This window comes from Hyperoodon ampullatus (genome assembly GCF_949752795.1).
Source record: "Hyperoodon ampullatus genome assembly, chromosome: 2".
NCBI classification, from domain to species: Eukaryota; Metazoa; Chordata; class Mammalia; order Artiodactyla; family Ziphiidae; genus Hyperoodon; species Hyperoodon ampullatus.
The window spans coordinates 58,395,874-58,416,420 of record NC_136915.1 but is presented as its reverse complement, the minus strand read 5'-3'; the positions used below and the strand labels follow the sequence as shown (position 1 = coordinate 58,416,420).

Here is a 20,547-nt window from a genome sequence, read left to right as displayed (position 1 = left end):
TTTTAAGGATCTATTTTAAGAAAATGTCTTAAGGCCAAAGAATTATGTGCAAAGATGTTCATGGCATGTGGGAGAACTTGAAGCAATTTAAATGCATAATAACTGAAGTGAATTAAATCACAATTCATGACAGAATGAAATGCTATGCAGATATTAAAAGGTTTTCAGTAATTAAAAATAGCACTAAAAACAATCACATATCACATTTTACCTATTAGATTGGAAAAGATGAGAAATACTGACATAACTCAGTGTTGATAAGTGCATGGAAAAAATGTTAATCATAATGCTGGTATAAATTTTTGGATGGACATTTGGCAATATGTAGTATTATTTTAGATGTGCATACCCTTTAACACAGTGATTCCAGTTGTGGCAGTTTATCTTTTGGAAAAATTCACACAAGTATGTGAGGACATAGGTTTAAGGCTGCTCATTGCACCATTTTACATAATAGCAAAAAAAAAAAAAAAAAGGAAAAACCCAACCTAAATATCCATTAATAAAAGAAAGGTACATGCATACAATATAATACTATGGAACCATTAACATGATTATATAGATGTATATGTATATAAAGCACACACATATATATCCCAAGCACTCCATATCATAACTTTAAATGGCTACTATTGAATGCAGGTTATAGAGCAGAGTCTATCTTCTATTTGCATAAAATCGTACATACTTCCTTGATTGTTAAGAAACATACTTTTGAAAACATGAAAATATTAAAATTTCTGAAATTGAGATGCATCTTGTAATCAATGTCAAAAGAAAACTGGCAGCTGCTAAGAGAACATGTTCCAGAGTTGTCTTTGCTTGTACTTATGGAAATGTAACCTTGATTAGAAGTAATCAGCTCATCTCGAGGTCCCCTCAGTTGAGTTGAGTTATTTGAATTGACAGCCTCTCATGTGATTAAATTTGGACCCTTATTTTCCCTTAAGATTTTTTTTTAAAGATTCCATCTGATGCAGTAATAAAGTGAAAAGTTATTTGTACACAGAAGATAAACTGTCACACACCAAGCTATGCAGGCAGGCAGGAGAAACTGCCAGATTCTTTGAAATGTAAACCATGGAATTTCGAAAGATGGGGCAAGTAGGTTATGACTGAATTATGCATCATGAAAGAATATATAACTCCGGTGCTAAAACTGTATCTGTCAACAACTTCTGGCTGACTTTCAAGAAAGTTACCTTTTGGCAATTTATAAATAAACTTAGGAATACGAATGCAGATAAAACCTTGGAATTTTTGATGTGCCCCCAATGAAACCATCAACGTCAAAGAGAATAAAAAGATCAAGATTATGAACATGCTGTATAAAAAGCATCAAGTTACTGTGATATTAAATATAACTGCTGATGGCCAGAGTGGCTTAGATGTATTTTTAATTCTGAAATTGAAATAAGTTTAGATTCAATTTCTGATGGCTATACTGAAGATAGTGGCTTGCAATTTGTGTGTTATCGTTAGTTAGGAAAAAAATGCTTTTATACTTTTAATGAAGCTTATTTTGCACCTGAAGTGTTGTTAAACCAATGGAGCACATCCCAATGGATGGTTTTTTGGAATCAAGTAAATGCAGCACGCACATGCACACACACACACACACACGTGTGACTTCAGCGTTGTATTTACTCTTTTTTTTCAGTTCAAGGATCTTTTTTCTTTAACTTTATTGAGGTACAATTGAGAAATAAAATTGTAAGATATATAATGTGTATGTGTGATGATTTGATCTACATATACATTATGGAGGATTCCTCCCATCTAGTTAATTCATACGTCCATCACCTCACATATTTTTCTTCCTTCCTTCCTTCCTTCCTTCCCTTCCTTTCCTTCCTTCCTTCTTTATTTCTTTTGTGAGAACATTTAAGTTCTACTCTCTTAGCAAATTTCAATTGTATCAATACAATACAGTGCCATCAACTATAGTCACTACGTTACACATTATATCCTCAGACCTTATTCATCTTATAGTTGAAAATTTGTACCCTTTTACCAGCCTCTCCATATTTCCCCCACATCCAGCCCCTGGCAACCACTTTTCTACTCTCTGTTTCTATGAGTCTGACTTTTTCTTTTCTAGATTCCACATATAGGTGATACCATGTAATATTGTCTTCCTCAAGATCCATCCACGTTGTTGCAAATAGCAGGATTTCCTTCTTTCTCTGTATTTACTCTTTTATCTATACTTCTCCATATTGTTTGAAGTTTTAAAAAGTAATATGCTTACATCAATTTCACAATCAGAATAAAACAATGAGCTATTTTCAAATACAGTTTAATGGCATGGGGGACATTATTATACGTTAAAGTAAGAGAATGCATACTTATATACTGTATGAAAATATAAACTACACACACACACACACACACACACACACAGTCACCTACACAAGAAAAATCTTAGAAATAAAATACACCAAAACAATGGTTATTTATGCTTATTAGATTATAGATTATTTCGTTTTTATAGCTTTCTGTTTTTCTAAATTTTATATAATGAGCATAATTAGGGATAGTGTGGCAAAAAATATTATAAATAGAAGATGTGGTACATATATACAATGGAGTATTACTCAGCCATTAAAAAGAATGAAATAATGCCATTTGCAGCAACATGGATGGACTTGGAGATTATCATGCTCAGTGAAGTAAGTCAGACAGAAAGACAAATATCATTTGATATCACTTATATGCAGAATCTAAAAAAATGATACAAATGAACTTATTTACAAAACAGAAACAGATTCATAGGCTTAGATAACGAACTTATGGTTACGGGGAGGGGAAGTGGGCGAGGGATAGATTGGGAGTTTGGGATTGACATGTACACACTGTTATGTTTAAAATAGATAACCAACAAGGACCTACTGTATAGTACAGGGAACTCTACTCAATACTCTGTAATAACCTATGGGAAAAGAATTTGAAAAAGAATAGATACATGTACATGTATTGATATAAGTGAATCACTTTGCTGTACACATGAAACTAACACAACATTGTTAATCAACTATACTCCAATATAACACAAAAATTGAAAAAGAAAGAAACTGAGTTATACTAGGATCTTAAATAACTGAAGTTTCTACATTTCTCCTTTATTTCTTGAATGGTTTCTGTTCTTACAGTCAAAAAGTAGATGCCGGTAATTTTGAATTTTATGATATTTGATATTTATGAATGGAGATGCATAAAGAATGCTGTCAGTCCTAGTCTGACTGCCTGAAAGCCTACTATTTGAGCCACCAGTTTCCTGGGGAATGGGCTGTGAGCAGAGTCAAAAAAGGCAAAATCTAGGAAAGGAGTAATCAACATTAAGTAACTCATTCTTCCCCTTCCTGGACTCACCTGTTACAATGATGACTGCAACTCCAGAAAGTCACCAAAACATCTTTGAAAAATTAACCTCACCCTTGCCCCTTTGTGATACTTCTCCAGAAAAACCTTCCGTGTTTCTCAAAGGCATAGTTCAATGAGCCTCTAAATCAAATCTTGAAGCAATGTTGCAGTTACTCTGAATATAAGACTGAGCAACACAATTGTAAGTCGCACACACTGTCTGTGTGAATATGTGCCAGCAGGAAAAGAAGCCCCAAGTCCATATTTACTAATGGTGACTAAGTACTAATCCTGGTGACTCAGTACAGCAGAGCCAGCAGAAAAGGAACACGTCCATGAAAATTCCTGTCTGCTGAAATTCTACACTCTAGCAGAGATTATTGCCATATACATGTTGCAAAATAGTTGAAGATACAAAAGGGTTAAAATCTTAAGGGCAATGACTTATCTTAATGCCTTATCTTGATGACCCAAAATTAATCTTTGATTTAATAAATATTGCAATGAATGTAAAATTCTTAGCACATATTAAGTATTCATTAATGTTAATTATTTTAAGAAATGATTACATTTGTATAGTACTTTATAGTTTACAAAGGTCTTTCACAAGTAATTGACTAAAGTCTATTAGGAGTATGTTTGATATTGATGAAACATATACATTCCACATACATAAAAGGGCTTAGAAATGGGAGATTCTCCCGAGTCTTGACATCACCTCTTTGAATCCTGTTTTCATTCACTGTGTCAGCTCTCCTCTCTCTAGGGGGTAATCAAAGGTCCTTTTCTCTGTCTGGGGCAGTCAGAGTCAGGAGTACAATGTATGGGCTGTCTCCATCTGTGGACAGCTCTTCTTAGAAGACACATAATAAAAAACTATTGTACAAACTAGTATGTGTAAAATAAGTTACAGGGATATATTGTACAACACAAGGAATATAGCTAATATTTTATAATAACTTTAAATGGAGTATAACCTTTAGAAATTGTGAATCACTATATTTCTCACCTGTAACATATAATATTGTACATCAACCATACTTCAGTTAAAAAAAAGCTATGCATAATGAAGGCTCACAACTATGCAAAGGTAAAATAGATCCTTCTGGTGATTCTCAGCTTCTCCATTCTTTTCTCAGGAAGTTTGAAGTTACTTGTCAAATTTGCTGAAATACCTTGATTTACAAATTCCTTAATAAAAGAAATGATAACAGATTTTCTTCCAACATTTCCCATCAGCATGAACACAGCATCCCGAGGAATGTATCACCAGGCAGATCGTTAGCCTCAGCGAGGCAGCTTTAATGATTGGCTCTGGTGGAGGCTGGTGGTAGGAAGTGAGTGTACAGCAGGAGGACGCACCCTGCTTCCACGTGATTCTCCTGACCCATAAGCAGCCAGAAAAGATGGCCCATTGTCCCTGCTGACAAAGAGTGGGGGGCCATGTAGCAGCTCACAGCAGATTGAGTTGCCAGATGCTTTATGTGGAAGAAGACTAGAATGCAGCAACACGACCTTCTTCAAAGCAGGAAATAACTAAACAAAGCAGTCCAGGGATATGGGAAGTTGGACAACAGTGGTAGCAGCTAATCATTATTGAGCACTTTGCATGCACTGACCTCGTACTTGACTACTTAATCTTTACTACAACCACTACAACCCTATGAAATAGGTTACTATTTCCTAGTAATACCATAACTATTCCAATTTCCAGAGAAGAAAACCAAGACTTAGGTTAAGTAGCTTCCCTAAAGTCACATCATGCTTAGACTATAATTTAGACCCCGAAGGCTAATTCAAAAGCCAATGCACGCACATACACACACACACACTTTCTCCCTCTCTCTAAATATATATATATATTCCATATAGTTTTCTCTGTCTCTATGGATATATGTGTGAGTGCATGCATGTGTGTACACTGAGAGTAAACTAATATAAATTAAATGGGGACTCTTTTTCTATTTCTAATATCTAGGATAATATCCAATATGCCTTTAGATTAACATTTATACATTATGTAAGATTTTTATTAGAACTCTAACTCAGCAAAACATTTTATCTTTCTTTAAAACGGACTCTGTGTAGACTTAAAAGTCATGCCTGTCTCTTCTTCTGGAAGCTCTCCCTAACTTCTAGGCCAGGTTGTCTTTCTGCTGGGTGCCTCCCAAAACACCCTATCTCCTGAATTATAACAATCTCTGCACGTTATTGTAACAACTTGTTTAATGTCTTTTCTATGCTCCATGAAGGTAGAAACATGCCTTTCTTTTTCCCGACTGTAACCCCAGTATCTTTCATAGTGCTGAGCACATAGTAGAGACTCAGTAATTACTTGCTGACTGAATGAATACAGCCACAACAATATTTGTCCTTATAGTAATATTATCAAGGCCGTATTCTACAAATTTGTTCATTGTTTTCCCTATCAGATACCTACCAATTGTAGAATTAGTAAACATGGTAAACCTTAGCATTTTAATCAATTTTGTGCACATACATATAAACATATGTAGACAGTCCTAATTCCTGCTAGAGAATATTAACTGAGAGCATGTCTAGACACATTGCCGCTACCATGAGGAGGAGTTTAGAAACTCTGCAATATCATAACAAGCACCTAATTGCTCTTTTGAACATGACTTATATAAGTTTACCGTGGGGATAGGCAGGGAACTTTAACATTTATTGCAAGAGCTCCTACTTCGTGGAAAAAGAAAAATGAAGTGCCCTATTAAAAGAAACAATTTTCTTTCTATTTATAAGCCAAGAAATACAAAATTCATTATTCAATTATTTGTAAGGTTTATACAAGTCATTACGCTTTTGTTTGATGTACTCAACAAATATTAAAGATTCCTTCAGTCTCAAATGATGTTCAGTTTTGAGTGTCCACATCTGTGGGTCAGGAGGAAGAGATAGAAGCTTACAAGACAGAGGAGAAGGACATACGCCCAAGAGAGGACGAAAGGCGTGGACAGGCAGCAGTCAGGGAAAAGAGGCAGGATGTCACCTCTACGCTAACTTGTATTTGCAATAATGGCCTTCTAGAAGTTGGTATCCTCCTTCTAGGCTTGGTGTCTGCAATTTTCCTATCTATTACTTAGGTGAACTGTCATACTCAGAGTGTAGCTGGGTGAGCCGGTTAGGCGCTCTCCCCCGAACACGAACGACCGGGAGACAACAGATGAGCAAAAGATCTAGGCACTTAATATATACCACAAAAACCTGTCCATTAAATATCCTGCATTCAAAATTAACCATTAATACTTGTGTGGCTATTTAAAGAAAAGATACAATGGAGCAAGTTCCAGGCTACAATGCATTCCTTTTCCCATATGGCTCCTGATACAGGCTTGCCCCAAGGTTAAACCCTTACCTCCCTGGATTCAGCCCTCACCTCTAAGCAAATAACTCCCACGTTTCCACAGTCTGTTTACTCCTGGACTCATATTATATAGATGGTGTGCAGGACTTCAAAGCTGAGACGTCTCCAAAGAAACTCATTCGTTCTGACCAAATCTAGTACTCTTGGAGTCTCCTTTCTCCTGGTTTACAACAGTACCCTTCTCCCTGTGTCTCAGAATGGAAGTGTTCACTTATTTTCCACAACCTACTAGATGTCAGATGTTTCTACCCCAGTGGCGTTTTTCAAAGCTCTCCGTGAAAATGGTACCGTCGGTTCTTTCCTACTTCTCCCAAACTGCTTCAGTAAATCCCCAAATTTCTCTGTGCCTCTAATCCTAAAAGTCAAAGATGATCCTACCACTTTCTTTCTCCAAAATTTCTCAAAGTTCCACCTTGCATAAAGATTGTAATCAAATTCCTTCTCTCAGTATTGAAAGCCTTTTGGAATATGATCTCTACTTACTTTCCAGAGCATTTCTTAAAACATTCCTGGCCTCTCCCAGTGTTTACTGAATATAATGTGGATATCATTCCTGGGTATGACGTGGATATCACTCACCCTAACGCCTTTGCTCAAGTCATTCTTCAAACTGGAGCAATCCTAGGTGTCTGAAGTCCTCCTTGTCCCTTACTGTCAGTCAATGAGAAGTACAGGTGACTTGTGGGACTTGTGACTGGCGGGTAAAGCGGGGGGCAGCCTTGTGGGACTGAGCCGTGGGGTGTGCCTAACTCCAGGAAGTTATGTCAGAATTGTTCAGTGTGAAGGGAAACACCCCACGTGTTTGTTGTCAGGATTGAGTAGAATAAAGAGAGAGGCTTCTCTTTTACTTTCTTGTCTATCTCCAGCATGACAGTCATACACAAAACATGTGAGCCAAGGCACCTGCCTCAAAGAACAGGAACAAGTGAAATATCAGCATGTTGGTCAATCCCAGAGATTTTTAGAACCAGGTCACTAATTTCTTGTGAAGAGGTCGAGTGAATTCTGAAACCCTCAGCAGATCTGCCTGGTCGAACATTTTGCAGGTTCAGCTCCACTTGAATCTTCTTCACAGGTTTAGGCTATTTTAAAAACTGCGACCTTCAGTTATGAATAGAAAGGACTTTACATTTTATATTGACAATGTACTTTACATATAAAAATTCAGAAGAGCTAGGGAGTGCGATTTTAATATTTTTAATGAAGACAGTCTTGTATCACTGCTTTTTATGTTTCTATATTGTTTCCCCAACTTAGTTGCACTTAACACTGTGATTTGCAGTGTTGGGTACTCGATAACTTTACTGCATTATTGATTGAAAAGGGCCTACAGTGGGGTAGGGGCAATTAGTGGACACTTCCCACTTGAAGAATATTGTGAATTTAGCAAAACAGCTGCTTCCCAGAAAATTGGTTATGCCTTTCAATTTTTCTTTCTTTAGTGACTCTCAGATGAATGAATTACTATCCTTCTGGTCATATGTGAAAAATTTGAACTGTTTGCTTCTTACAGGATGCTATTATTATTGTCAGGGTGAAGAAAGTTGAGTGGTCCATGAGTATGATTATGTCTTACCAATTTTTAAGCAGGGATATTTAATAACCTACTGAAGGAGGTCAGAAGTTAAAAATATCCAAGTGTTACTTTTTTCACATAGACTACATAATTCCAAAGAGGAAAATGTAGATCCCACTGTATAGAGACATATTTTTCCTCTGTGGGGTCTAACCTGGATAAAGAAGAAAACTTGAATGTAGGCTTGGCTAGTGGACTGAACGAGAGTGGGGTGGACATGAGACTAGAGGTTTCAACAAGGTCAAAGATAAGGTGTAGTCAGGGGACCAGGAAGCTGGAAGGTTAGGAGAGTTGAAAAAACCTGCCAGCATCACCTATCTCAAGGGGCTGTTGCGAAGGCTGAATGAGATCGTGGATGCGGAGCAGAGCATCAGCCTTGGTCTCCAGCTAGGAGCCTGGTTTCAATCCCTTCTCTGCCTCTTCTTGGCTGAGTGATCCTGAAAAAGTGACTTATGTTAGCTGAATCTGAATTGCCCCAACAGTGAGTTGTGCAGATGAAATGAGAAAGTAGATGAAATGTACTTTTTGCATAGTAAGAACTCAGGTGTTAGTTATTATTATTCATTACTTTTATTACCTCAGGTCCTCTTATTTATTTATTTTCACCCTCAATATGTTCCATTCTCCTTCCCTATTTTATTTTTTTTCTGTAGAACTTACGCTGTAAATTTTATTTGTTTATCTTTTAATTTTTGATTCTCCACATTAAAATGTAAGCTCCATGGTGACAGGGAATTTATCCTGTTTTGTTCCCTACAGGGGAGTGCCTAAGACAGTGCTGGCACACAGTAGTACTCAATAAATATTTGTTGAATGAAAGAATCATTGTATAGGAAGGGGGACACATGGTTAGTTCTGAAATAGCCAAAATGACACTTGTCAGTAGGGACCATTTCCAAGATGTGGCCAGAGGTGTGGGTTAATCAGTGGAGGGAAAGTTTATTGGAACTGAAGAAGTCAAGAGGCTCTGGAGCGAGGGTGTTGGGTGGATCATCCACATCGAATCTATGACACAAAATGAAGCTAGGGAGTGAGGTGGAGAAGAGGGTGAAAAGGGGCTGCCAGCATCCCTAAGCCTGTAGATGAACGCAGAGGAATGCTCTGTAGTCAGTGGTGGATGGCCGTAAGTAAAAGGTAGAATGAGCAGATGGCTGCTTTACATTAAGGGGAGTGGGAGTTGGAGGTAGCAATGGGGAGTTGGGAGAACTCGTAGTCCCATGACATAGGGCCCACAGAAGACTGAGGAACTTTCCGTGGAGAGAGCTAGAGGAGAAGAGATGGCCCCTGGAGAGAGCTGGGATACAGTTAAGGAAACAGGTGGGCGAGTGTGGCAGAGAGCCTGGGAATGCAGAGAAGGGTGTTGCTAAGGACATAGCATTCCCAAAGGTTGGTGGGAGTGAGACTAGTAAACGGGAGCACGGAGCTGTCTTGAGAGGAGATTGCAAGTGGCTGTATGCACAGAGGAGAGGTGACACTCAAGAATGTATGGTTGTAGGTCATCTTTTTCTCCATTACCAGATACAAGATGATTTTGTAGTTAAATAAGTTAAACAAAGAGAGGGACAGCACATTTCTGGAAACATCCTGATGTTCAAATGCTCTACAGAATTATTCAAATATCTAACAGTCACATCTTCTACTTGTTATGGAAATATCTTTCCCTTCCTTCCGTCTCAGAAGAATACTTGATAGTTTCAGTTGGATATATTCCTGGATGAATGAATTTAAACAGTTACCACCTTTCATAACCTTCACCAATTTTTTTCAGCTCAACTTAAATAGGTTAAAATTTCAGTGAATTTTTTAAAAATGAAATTGTTTATAAGAGTAAACCACTAACACAAGCTTTGGAACTCTTCTGAGTTAGAACTATCATCTAATGCTTTTCTATCTCTCTTGTTAAGTTAAATTTGGAGGTGTGAAGCATCTCAAGTTATCTCCAAATAAGTTCATAAGGCAATGTTCATTAGTGAGTTGGTTGATTGGTCAGTGACTCAAACACTCACTGGGTAACCACAATGCCTAGAGCACTGTAAGAACAAAGCAATGGATAAGACAGGCTAAGGTTTTGAACATGATAGAAACACTATTTAGATGCCAACAAATAATAATTTCAAAGCTATTTAGAACAAGTGAATATTTTGAGATGGGAATCTTTCTTCCTCTTCTGCATTCCCTGAATAAATAATTGAAGATAATGATAATTAACATTAATAATAACAAATGTGGGTAAAGCCAGAGTGCCCTAGAAGAATATACTGAAAGTGCTACTCAATAAAACATGTTGAATGACAGTCTTTTGGGAGTTTAAAATTTGGGTAGGGGCACTATTCTCAAGGCATTTTAACATGTCACTGTTTCTATGCCATTTTATCATCACAGCAGAAAATTTAAAAATCATTCCAGGTTGCACTAGCTAAAACTACCTGAGACTAATGTACTTAAATGATGAAAACAAAGTATTTTCATCTGCATGAGCGTTTCTTGATGAGAAGACTAGGGACACATTTATGAAACACCTGCTCCTATAGTCCCTTAAGAAGCCTTGTCTATACTTTCCAGCCTTGAGCAAAGTCCAAGATGAAGCTAACACAGAACTAGAGGTTCCAATTAATTTCTATTCAACCGCTTTCTTGTATGACTTCTCTTGGCTCAAATTGAGATGCTTAAGGAATTTGGATCTTACTAATTAAAATGGCAATGTTACCAACTTTAGATACCCAAAAATCTACTAACAAATATTTTCTTTTCCTAAAAAGAAAAAAGGGGTTCACATTGTTATTCCATATGTTTATTAATACTTATATTTGATTGATGATGTGGATGTTAAAAACAAACAAACCAACAACCAAAAGTTCTCTTTAGATTGGTATCTTCAGAAAAAGTTTACCTCTCTCTGTTTAAAGAAATCCAAACCAAAACACAAGCAAACCAACCAACAGATACTCTAAAGCCAAAACAAACCACACCAACAAAAAATTATGAAATATATTTTTTGGAGCCCCAGATGTTACTTGAAGGTTGCCGGTAGCATATGGCTTAATTTCCTGGTTAAAGCAGGGTAAACTACAACTTCTACCGTGGCCAGACTGAACCAGAGAAAGGGCCTTTATGTATGTAGATATTGGCTATAAGTCAGGATCACCAACCTATTCAACCGTAGCTTCTGCTCTGAGATGTGCTGATCAGTAAAAATACACCTGGGCATTTTTTAATTCCATCTGATTCAAAGAGAAAGTTTAGCAGGTCATAAGTTTGTGGATTTTGCATCTTGGTTATCACAAAATTCGTGGCCCGAGGCAACGAAGGTTTCCGACATCATGTGGAAAATATGCATCTTCCCTTAAAGACTGCCTATCCACCTGTTCTCTGCCTGACCCAGGACAGACATCAAGTATTGGGAAGCTTTAAATCATACAATATTTCCTGCTGCTAACCAAGCTACTCCAAGCTAAGGACTTCCATCTCTGGGACCATCTTGCAAGGAAAAGTCACTGTTAAGAGAAAAAAGCCACACCACAAAAACTACTTCAAAATCTGTATCAGTCATTCTGATTTTTTACAATTGTGCTAAAACACACAATTAAAAAAAGTTCTTTTTGTTGTCATGAAATATAAAACGTTCAATATTTAGGTTCAATTCTAGAGTAGAATATTTTTTGGCCAACTTTTTATCCCAAGATAAACTTAGCTATTTAAAATCGTAGAAAGCAGAGTTTTAAGTGATATGTGTAAGATAGTCCATTAATTAAGTTGAACTACTTAATTTTTCCTATACAATAGTTTAAACAGGCCATTTTATCAAATTCCTGGCCTGTTAAAATGATTTAGAATTTAAACATAAAACAGAAGAATGCTAATCCTTAATACAGAATATAACAAATTATCCAACATTGAGGTTAGACATCTGACATTATATTTACATATATTTTCTTTCATCTTCTAAAATGGCAAGTCCAGTGGTAGCTGTCCATTTTACTAGTCATTCCAGTTTCAATTTCCATTTCAGAAGATGTAAATAGAACTTACTAAAATACCTTTTTTCTTTTCCTCACTTTTCTGCTCTCCCATGCAGCATTCCTTGTCATAAGAATATTTACACATTTACATTTTACAATAATAGATGTTGTATCTGAAATATTAATTATCCAAAGCAAAGTTAAATTCCAATTCCAGCCAAAAATGTCCTTATATTTGTTGCATTGCATTTGCAAAAGAGTTAGGAAAGAGCCCTGGTTGACAGAGTTAAGTTCCTTGCCCAAAAAAGTGTTTGTTGTTTTTCAATTTAACACAGTTAATTAAGTAACCAATATTAACTGCAAATTAGCTTTAATTTTTTAATATGAAAAAATCAAAGATCCCATACAAAACAAATTCATGGAATATTTTCTTTAGTATTTAATACTTTCGAAGTAGCCATAGCATTTTTATATAGAAAGTGAGACCAGGTCTTCTGAAGAGAACTGGGATTTAAAAATGTGAATGGGGAAAAGGCATGAGGGGAGGATAAATCAGAATCTGGTATGCTATGTACTACTTACCTTCAAAAGTCAAATAAAACTTTCCTCTGTCAAACCAAACGAGGGAAGGCTGTTCATTCTCTGCATGGCCAGGAGTTGAAGCGGGATGGGAAAGGTTAAGGAGAGGGAGAGAGAAGGACACAGTATGAGTTACAGAGCAGGTCATTAATCTCACTGGGGGGAGGGCAGAGGCACTGCATGCCGTTAGCGTGCAGGAAAAAGGGAAGGCTGGCAATCTATTACTATTATTATTTTGTTTTCAGTTCGGGAAACAGAAAGCAAAAGCAAAGCTATGGAGGCCTAAAGGGATGGGCACGTGTTGCTGGTAGCTTGGTACTCGGTGCTGGTGCGCATGGAGCAGAAGTCTTCCTGGCCATGCAGGGGCGTCAGCATATTTTAACTGCACTAGTTTGGCCAAACTGTCATTCAGCAATTGCTGTATTTATTTCATCTTCAATGTCATCCCCTTCTAGGTTTTCAAAAAGATAAACTCGGAGTTATAGGTTATATAAAACTTAGCTGAGGTTTTCAATGACAACAGCATTGCATATCAATTGAAAGTTCATGGAAGATGTCATATTTCTTCCATCCCCTCCCCTGGAATCACCTTAGGCATCCAGACACAAAACACCCTTTACCTACGTACCAAAGAAAAAACAAGATTACTCACGGTGCTCTACTATAATTTTAATTAAAAAGCCATCACTGGACATGTAATTCTGAGCAGTTAAATTATTCCTCCTTTTGTAAATTCACAAAGCAATAGCATCTCACCTTTTTTGAACCTTTTCACTGAGAAACTGTCATGCAACCTGCTGCTTTATAAAATGTTGACTCAAAAAACATTTCCGTGGCATGAGTTCCACGATGAATGGTAAATAGACGGTGCATCTGATCGGCACTGGACACTCATGAGGCGAGGAGCATGTCCATGAATTGAGCATTCAGATGGCATAAGGGCTTGGATTTTTAAAGTCTAGGTATCTAGAGATCACTCGGCTAGCACCATACCTGCAGGCGTTTCACAGCGCCTTTCAAACGAGGGCAGTTTGTCATAAAAAACATCATCTTCTGACACTACGAACCAAAGAAATATAAAAGAATGGAAAACAAAAACACAAATACAAATCTCAAATGAAATCAAGCAACACACTTCACTGATTGAAACACAGGAATGATTTTAATGGAAAAGGAAACAAAACCTAAGACACTGAGATTATGGAAAGGGTATAAAAAAGTGATGTGCTTATTTCATGATGAGCCTATGAGAAGAAATGGAAATCTAAAAAATGCCAGATTTTAGCATCAGTGAATTCACTGAAGTCAGCTCCATGGAAGAAATCACACCCCCACCTTTTCAGGGAGTTGTTAAAAGCACTATCATTAATAATTGACTCGTGCAGGTGTATTTCACTCAGACACAATTCTCAAGTGGCTGGACATATATCCATCAACAGAACCTGTGGACAGAGCGCTGACAGCTCAATGGGATCACCCAGCATGCACCTTCCTCCCCATGGGGAAAGAGGAAGCTTTTAATGAGACCATAAAAATGCAACAGTATGAATCTGAGGCCCTGAATGAAGTATCCCATTTCAACTTCATCAATATCCAAATTCAATTTGCCTTGCACCTGTACTTGGTAGTTATGGATTGTTAATTTTGAACAGCATTATTGTAATTCCATCTTTGGCTATGGTATCAGGCATGGCCAAATGTCTTTGTAAACTGGTCACAACAGTTGCTCTGAATCCCAACCATTCTGGATCTCTGTACACGGTCTCCCTCCTCACCAACAAACAAATGTAGACAATTGAAGTTTTATTCTATGTGATTTAGATCAATCAATGCCACATGTCTGAAGGGTATTATTATAACCTTAATAGAAAATTGAATAAATTCTGTACAAAGACTGGTAAGGGAGAATCTTCCCTAGAACTTAGAGAAGTAAGATAAGGAAATGGATGAGGGTAGTAAAATTATTTCAAAAACTCTGCTTCTTTGAAAATATTCTACTAGCTTGCCTCTTTAGACTTAGTGAATACTTAGTGAATAAGGCAGGGAAACTATTTCTTTGTCAATTCTTAAGGCTCTAGGATAGCACCTGTCAATCAGCTTTTAATATACATGTGGTTTCCTTGGTGGCTAGAATAAGCGAATGCAACTCCTATAATATCTGTTGGAGAGGAACAAGAACTGTCCCTAAGAAGGATACCCCATAATATCTCCAGAAAATAGGACACAAAACAGTTACATTGGCAGTAACTGAATGTAACAGTGCCTTTTCATACCTATTAGTGGGGAATGGTGGAGAATATTCCTTTCTTTTGAAGAACTAATTTTCTGTTTACAGTCTCCTTAAAATGAGGAGCCTCCAATACTGTCATTTTTTCTTTGAGCTGAAGTTACAAAAGAATGGTTTGTAAGGGTTGAACAGCTTGGCTATCATTTTTTATTGTGGTTGTGGACATTGAGAGCTTAGAAGAAAACATACTAAATAAATCAGAGAACTTAAAAAATGGGTGGTTGCATAGCTCTGTGCTTAATTTAAATAAGGGCAACACTCAAATCAAGTACAGAAGAAAAATTTCCTTAAGAACTAACCATGGAGGGCTTCCCTGGTGGCGCAGTGGTTGAGAGTCCGCCTGCCGATGCAGGGGACACGGGTTCGTGCCCTGGTCTGGGAAGATCCCACATGCCGTGGAGCGGCTGGGCCCGTGGGCCATGGCCACTGAGCCTGCGTGTCTGGAGCCTGTGCTCCGCGGTGGGAGAGGCCACAAGAGTGAGAGGCCCGCGTACCGCAAAAAAAAAAAAAAAAAGAACTAACCATGGAAATTGCCTCAGATGGATCTGAGATGGGGAAGTCAGTACTGGAGACAGGCTTTTCCAAAAAAAAAAAAAAAAAAAAAAAAAGGCAGAAGGAAAAAATACTGAAGTGTGAGAATTTAAAATTGGGATCAAGAATATCCACCTCCAGAGGTCTTTCTTGTTGTCCAGAATAATTGATGTTAATACAGATATATTTTTTAAAAAGCTTATCTAAGTCAGAATTGCCACCCAGCTTAGAGAGACAAAGACTTGGAGGAAATATTTTAAGTTTTAAATGCTATGGTTAATATTCCTGTACTGAATACAAATCACTTTTGCTCAAAAATCTACACCAAAGGAAGCATCAAAGTCCATCTGATGCTTCCTTTGGTGCCCGTAAATGATTACCTTTCATTCATTACTGATTCCTGGGATGTTAAAGATGTAATTTAAAAATGCATAATTAACAGTGAAGGAATATAATTCATAGTGAATTTAACAATGAAGAAAAACTGTCTTCGTGGTGGTCTTTGTGCATTGGGGTACCAAAGGAAGGTTTTGCAAACATCGAAAAAAATGACTATCACCTATAGAAATAAGAAACAAATAATAAATTGGTTATATACAATTAGAGATAACTCCCTGTTTATCTCTAAATGTCTAGGAATTTGTTTCTTACAATAGAATAACTTTAAACACTTTCTTTATTCACATAATATTAATAGGATTCTTCCCCCCAAATCAAATAGTGAAGGTCCTGTGAGCTTTGTTCAGTACAAAAGGAGTTTATTGTATTTCATTGATTCTACTATGTGTACTTTTTTTTTTTTTTTTTTTTTTTTTTTTTTTGCGGTACGTGGGCCTCTCACTGCTGTGGCCTCTCCTGTTGCGGAGCACAGGCTCCGGACGCGCAGGCTCAGTGGCCATGGCTCATGGGCCCAGCCGCTCCGCGGCATGTGGGATCTTCCCGGACCGGGGCACGAACCCGTGTCCCCTGCATCGGCAGGCGGACTCTCAACCACTGCACCACCAGGGAAGCCCTATGTGTACTTTTTAACCTCTCTGGAATTGGGATGGGTCTTAAAATCAATACGATAAGAAAGTATTGCACCTTACCTCAACTGGCAGCTTTCTCCGCCCTTTCTCAGTCATATAGAAAATAATAGTGCATCTTCTAATTGAAGGTAACTTAAATTCAGTGACATATAGTTGCAAAGGGACTCTTCATTATTGGCATGTTGACAATGCACAGAAAGTCCTTTTTTCAGTTGTGGCATCAGATTTACTACTTTATAATCACAGGTCTCATGAAAAAGATTTTATGCCCAAAGTCTGGCAGGAGCGAATTCTTACTTGAATTGTTGTGTAGGAAGATCAGACATGCTCTTAAACATTTAATCCTTGAATTATATTAAACTTTGCAATAAGCAAGTACAAATAATAAGTATCCAGTTTCTGCCACACATGTCCCAATTTTGGCACAAGTGTCACAGGAAATGTCAGAAAAGTATCTTGGTGGAGGGAGGGAACTATTGAGCCATCGATGTCAGGAATTTGCTGCTGAAATTCTATCTCTCCCAAGCCATCTGATTACATTAAGTTGATGTTCCAAGGTAGTCATGAACAGTCAGCACCTTATTGCTGAACAGCCAAAGCACATCCTCTCCAAAAAGAGATAAACAACGCTACACAAGGTGCTGCTGGGAGGTTGTTGACAATGTATTTACTTCAGAGAGAAACGGCTGTCAGGTGACCCACAGCAGCAGGAAATAAAGAACAAGAGAGTGAGGAAGATGAAGACCAAACAAAAATAACAGACCCAAACAGATAAAACCAGAATGCTCCTCAGCAATGAAGCAATGTGACCAGCCTCTCAGGTGGCTTTTTTCTCTTTTTAGCCCCTCTGTGGTTCATCTTAAAAGAATGCATACTAGCTGTGTTAAGAATCAGAGTCACTGGGCTTCCCTGGTGGCGCAGTGCTTGAGAGTCCGCCTGCCGATGCAGGGGACACAGGTTCGTGCCCCGGTCCGGGAGGATCCCACATGCCGTGGAGTGGCTGGGCCCGTGAGCTGTGGCCGCTGGGCCTGCGTGTCCGGAGCCTATGCTCCGCAACGGGAGAGGCCACAACAGTGAGAGGCCCGCATACCGAAAAAAAAAAAAAAAAAGAAAAGAATCAGAGTCACTGGCCAGGATTTGAGACTTCTGCAGCAGGGAGCATGAGAACACATGGTACAAAACGTGGCCACAGGTCAAATGCTGTGTGTGTGCAATTTTCTCTATGAATCTCAATGAGTTGAAGGAATAGGTTAGATGGTCATCTGAGGTCACTTGAGGTCTGCTTTCTGAGTGACAGTTTATTATCCTTACTTTCCTCTCTGAACCACCAGGAAAATCACAGAGAGTGAGTGGAACAAATGACCTCGAGGAAAAAACAACAGAAAAACAACAGAGCAGGAGTGGGGGAAATGGCTGTAGCAATCAAGAGTATTAAAGAGAGTTCAAAAATAAGGTTGGAAGTTACAGAAAAGACAAAACAAAACAGCAACAACAACAAAACCCAGAGAGAAACTAGCTAATTGGCATCTAAAATTAGGGAGCCCTGAATTGCCCCAGCTGATGATGCAGATAAAGAATAGACATGGTTATATAAATGATGTTAAATATCTGTCTGTTAACGAATCATATGAAATTGGATAGCTGGCTATATTTTCACCAAATTTGAAGATCTTTGGGGCTGATCTGATTAAAAATGTAGAGCACGTGATATGGTCGAAATTCTCTTTGGGGGCCTAAGAGGCACACTTTAACTTATTTCCCTGGGAAAAGAGGGATTTCTTCTCCAGAAGAGCTTCAGGCTTTGATCAAATTACTCCTCACATGGGCAACTCTGTAGTGTGCTCTTTTTTGGCAAGTAGCAGCAGGAATTTATTTAGCTTTGGTTAATGATTCTCCCAAGCAATGCAGCATGAGCCAGCTGGTTTATAATATGGGAGACTTGGAGGGCATTCAGACAATAAAGGAAAACAATGGGAAAAAATGGAATGGGAAAGCCCAGGTCAGAGATACCATGCAAACATAAGAGAGGCAGCAGGAGCTATGGAAGGTGGGTAAAGAGGTGTAGACAGAGACCGGCCTTGGGAAGAAGGAAGACGCTCCAGGCAAAAAGAGTCATTTAAACCTGGGAAAACCATCCAGCTGAGCAGCCATTCTCAACTCTTCACTTTCATCACACCATAAGGAAAGAGGCACAAAGGCATTTACTGAAAATGCCAGCAATGACTTATTTCTTGGGGAAAATTGACCGCACATCACTGAAAAGCACTACAAAAAATGTCGAAAAGTTTTCTCACGTCCCACAGTGCCCATGTTTATACCATCTGTCAACATAAGGAGAACCAAAGTGATGAAGAAATGAAAGCTCCAAGAAAATAAAAGTTCTAAATTTTGTGATTTCTGATGGGTTACATGGTTGGAATTTAAAAAAAACATTCCCCCCCTCAATGGAGACTATTTTCATGATAAGAAATAATATCTAAATTATAGAATCTTATTTGATGATTTCTTCTTTACTTTTATGAATAGCTCTGCATGGAAATAGCATAAGAGAATTCCTGCAAAACACAGGTGTTCACATTCTTTTATTTGCTTATTTGCTTACTTAAAGCACTTTGCCTTCTTTGCTGAGAAGGTGCTTTTAAAAGAAGAGTCAGATGATAGTAGCAAAACACACAGCAAAACAACTTTGATCAGAAACATAGGGCATTAGGGTTTTCAGATCATAAATAATAGCCAGTCAAAACCGCAAACAGATTAGAAGAGAGGAGATAATTTTTACCAACTGTCGGGGTGGTGGCTGCACTCAAGGAATTGGTGGACGATATTGAAGAAGTGCTCTCAGCCCGGGCTAGGGGGGCTATCGGAGGAGGGCTGGAAGAATGGATGGGTGGGCTGAAAGGTCGGGGCTGCAGGGAGAAGAAAAGAAATGGAAAGTTAGATCCACAGGTCTGCCCTCCATATTTTTAGTGTCTTCCGGCCCCAGATATGACAACTCAGGTTCTTAAAAGAGAACAGGTGGCACCATTTTTACACTGAAATTGATTATATCTGTACAGAAGCTTGTGGATGGAGCTAGAGGAACCATCAACCGTAATGCGCTGCACTCAACAGGAACATCACATTTAGAGAAGCTGAGGTCTGGGATGTGGTCAGTGATGTTTCAGGAGGATGGCCTCTTATGCCCCCAGGAACTAAGCAAGTAACATAATGTGAGAGCTTATACCCACTGAAAGATATTTTAATACAGAATACTGTACTGTGCTAGCTAAACTAGATATCAGGGACATCAGCAGTCTGTGACTCCTGTGTGCAGATACCAAAGAAATTTACCTCTGCCAGAAGTCTCTTAATTGTTCACACAGAATGTTTCCCACCCCTCAGCCTTAAAACATGATGCAAGAAACGTCAGAAAAAACTCATTGGGTCATACCATCCTCCTTTATATTCACATAGTGCGCCTACCACCAGTAACTTCTCTGTAGTCTAGGGACAGAAATCAGGACTTGCCCTCCCTTGGAATCTTCCAAATCAGATAAATATGGTGAAAGGAAACACCTCCCATTCTAAAGGATTTAGCACAATTGAGCATTATTATCTTAATTTTCATCAAACCCACTGTAGAAGAACTAAGGGCCCCAGGATCCTATTCCTATTATTTTCGACTTTGGCTTGAAAGATGGTAGAGATTTGAGGGCAACTGAAATGTACACTCTGATTGCAGTGACTGTCTTTCAGATGTCACCTGTCAGGGCCATTTGTACAAGCACTGTAAGTAAGACTTAGACCTGAAGTTGAGATGACCTGCGTTCAGGCACTTGGACTCCTGTTTGTCATTC

General features: G+C 38.3%; 1 protein-coding gene across 1 annotated transcript in view; it reads right to left on the bottom strand.

Moving 5' to 3' along the window:
* Nucleotides 1-20,547, bottom strand: part of SGIP1 (SH3GL interacting endocytic adaptor 1) — a gene marked incomplete at both ends in the record, with an annotated part of 136,159 nt that overhangs the window by 40,258 nt on the left and 75,354 nt on the right. The window contains 3 exons of the mRNA XM_079721034.1: nucleotides 12,869-12,928; nucleotides 13,859-13,924; nucleotides 19,491-19,617. Of these exons, the coding sequence (XP_079577160.1) occupies nucleotides 12,869-12,928; nucleotides 13,859-13,924; nucleotides 19,491-19,617 (253 nt within the window). The remainder of the gene's footprint in view (nucleotides 1-12,868; nucleotides 12,929-13,858; nucleotides 13,925-19,490; nucleotides 19,618-20,547) is intronic.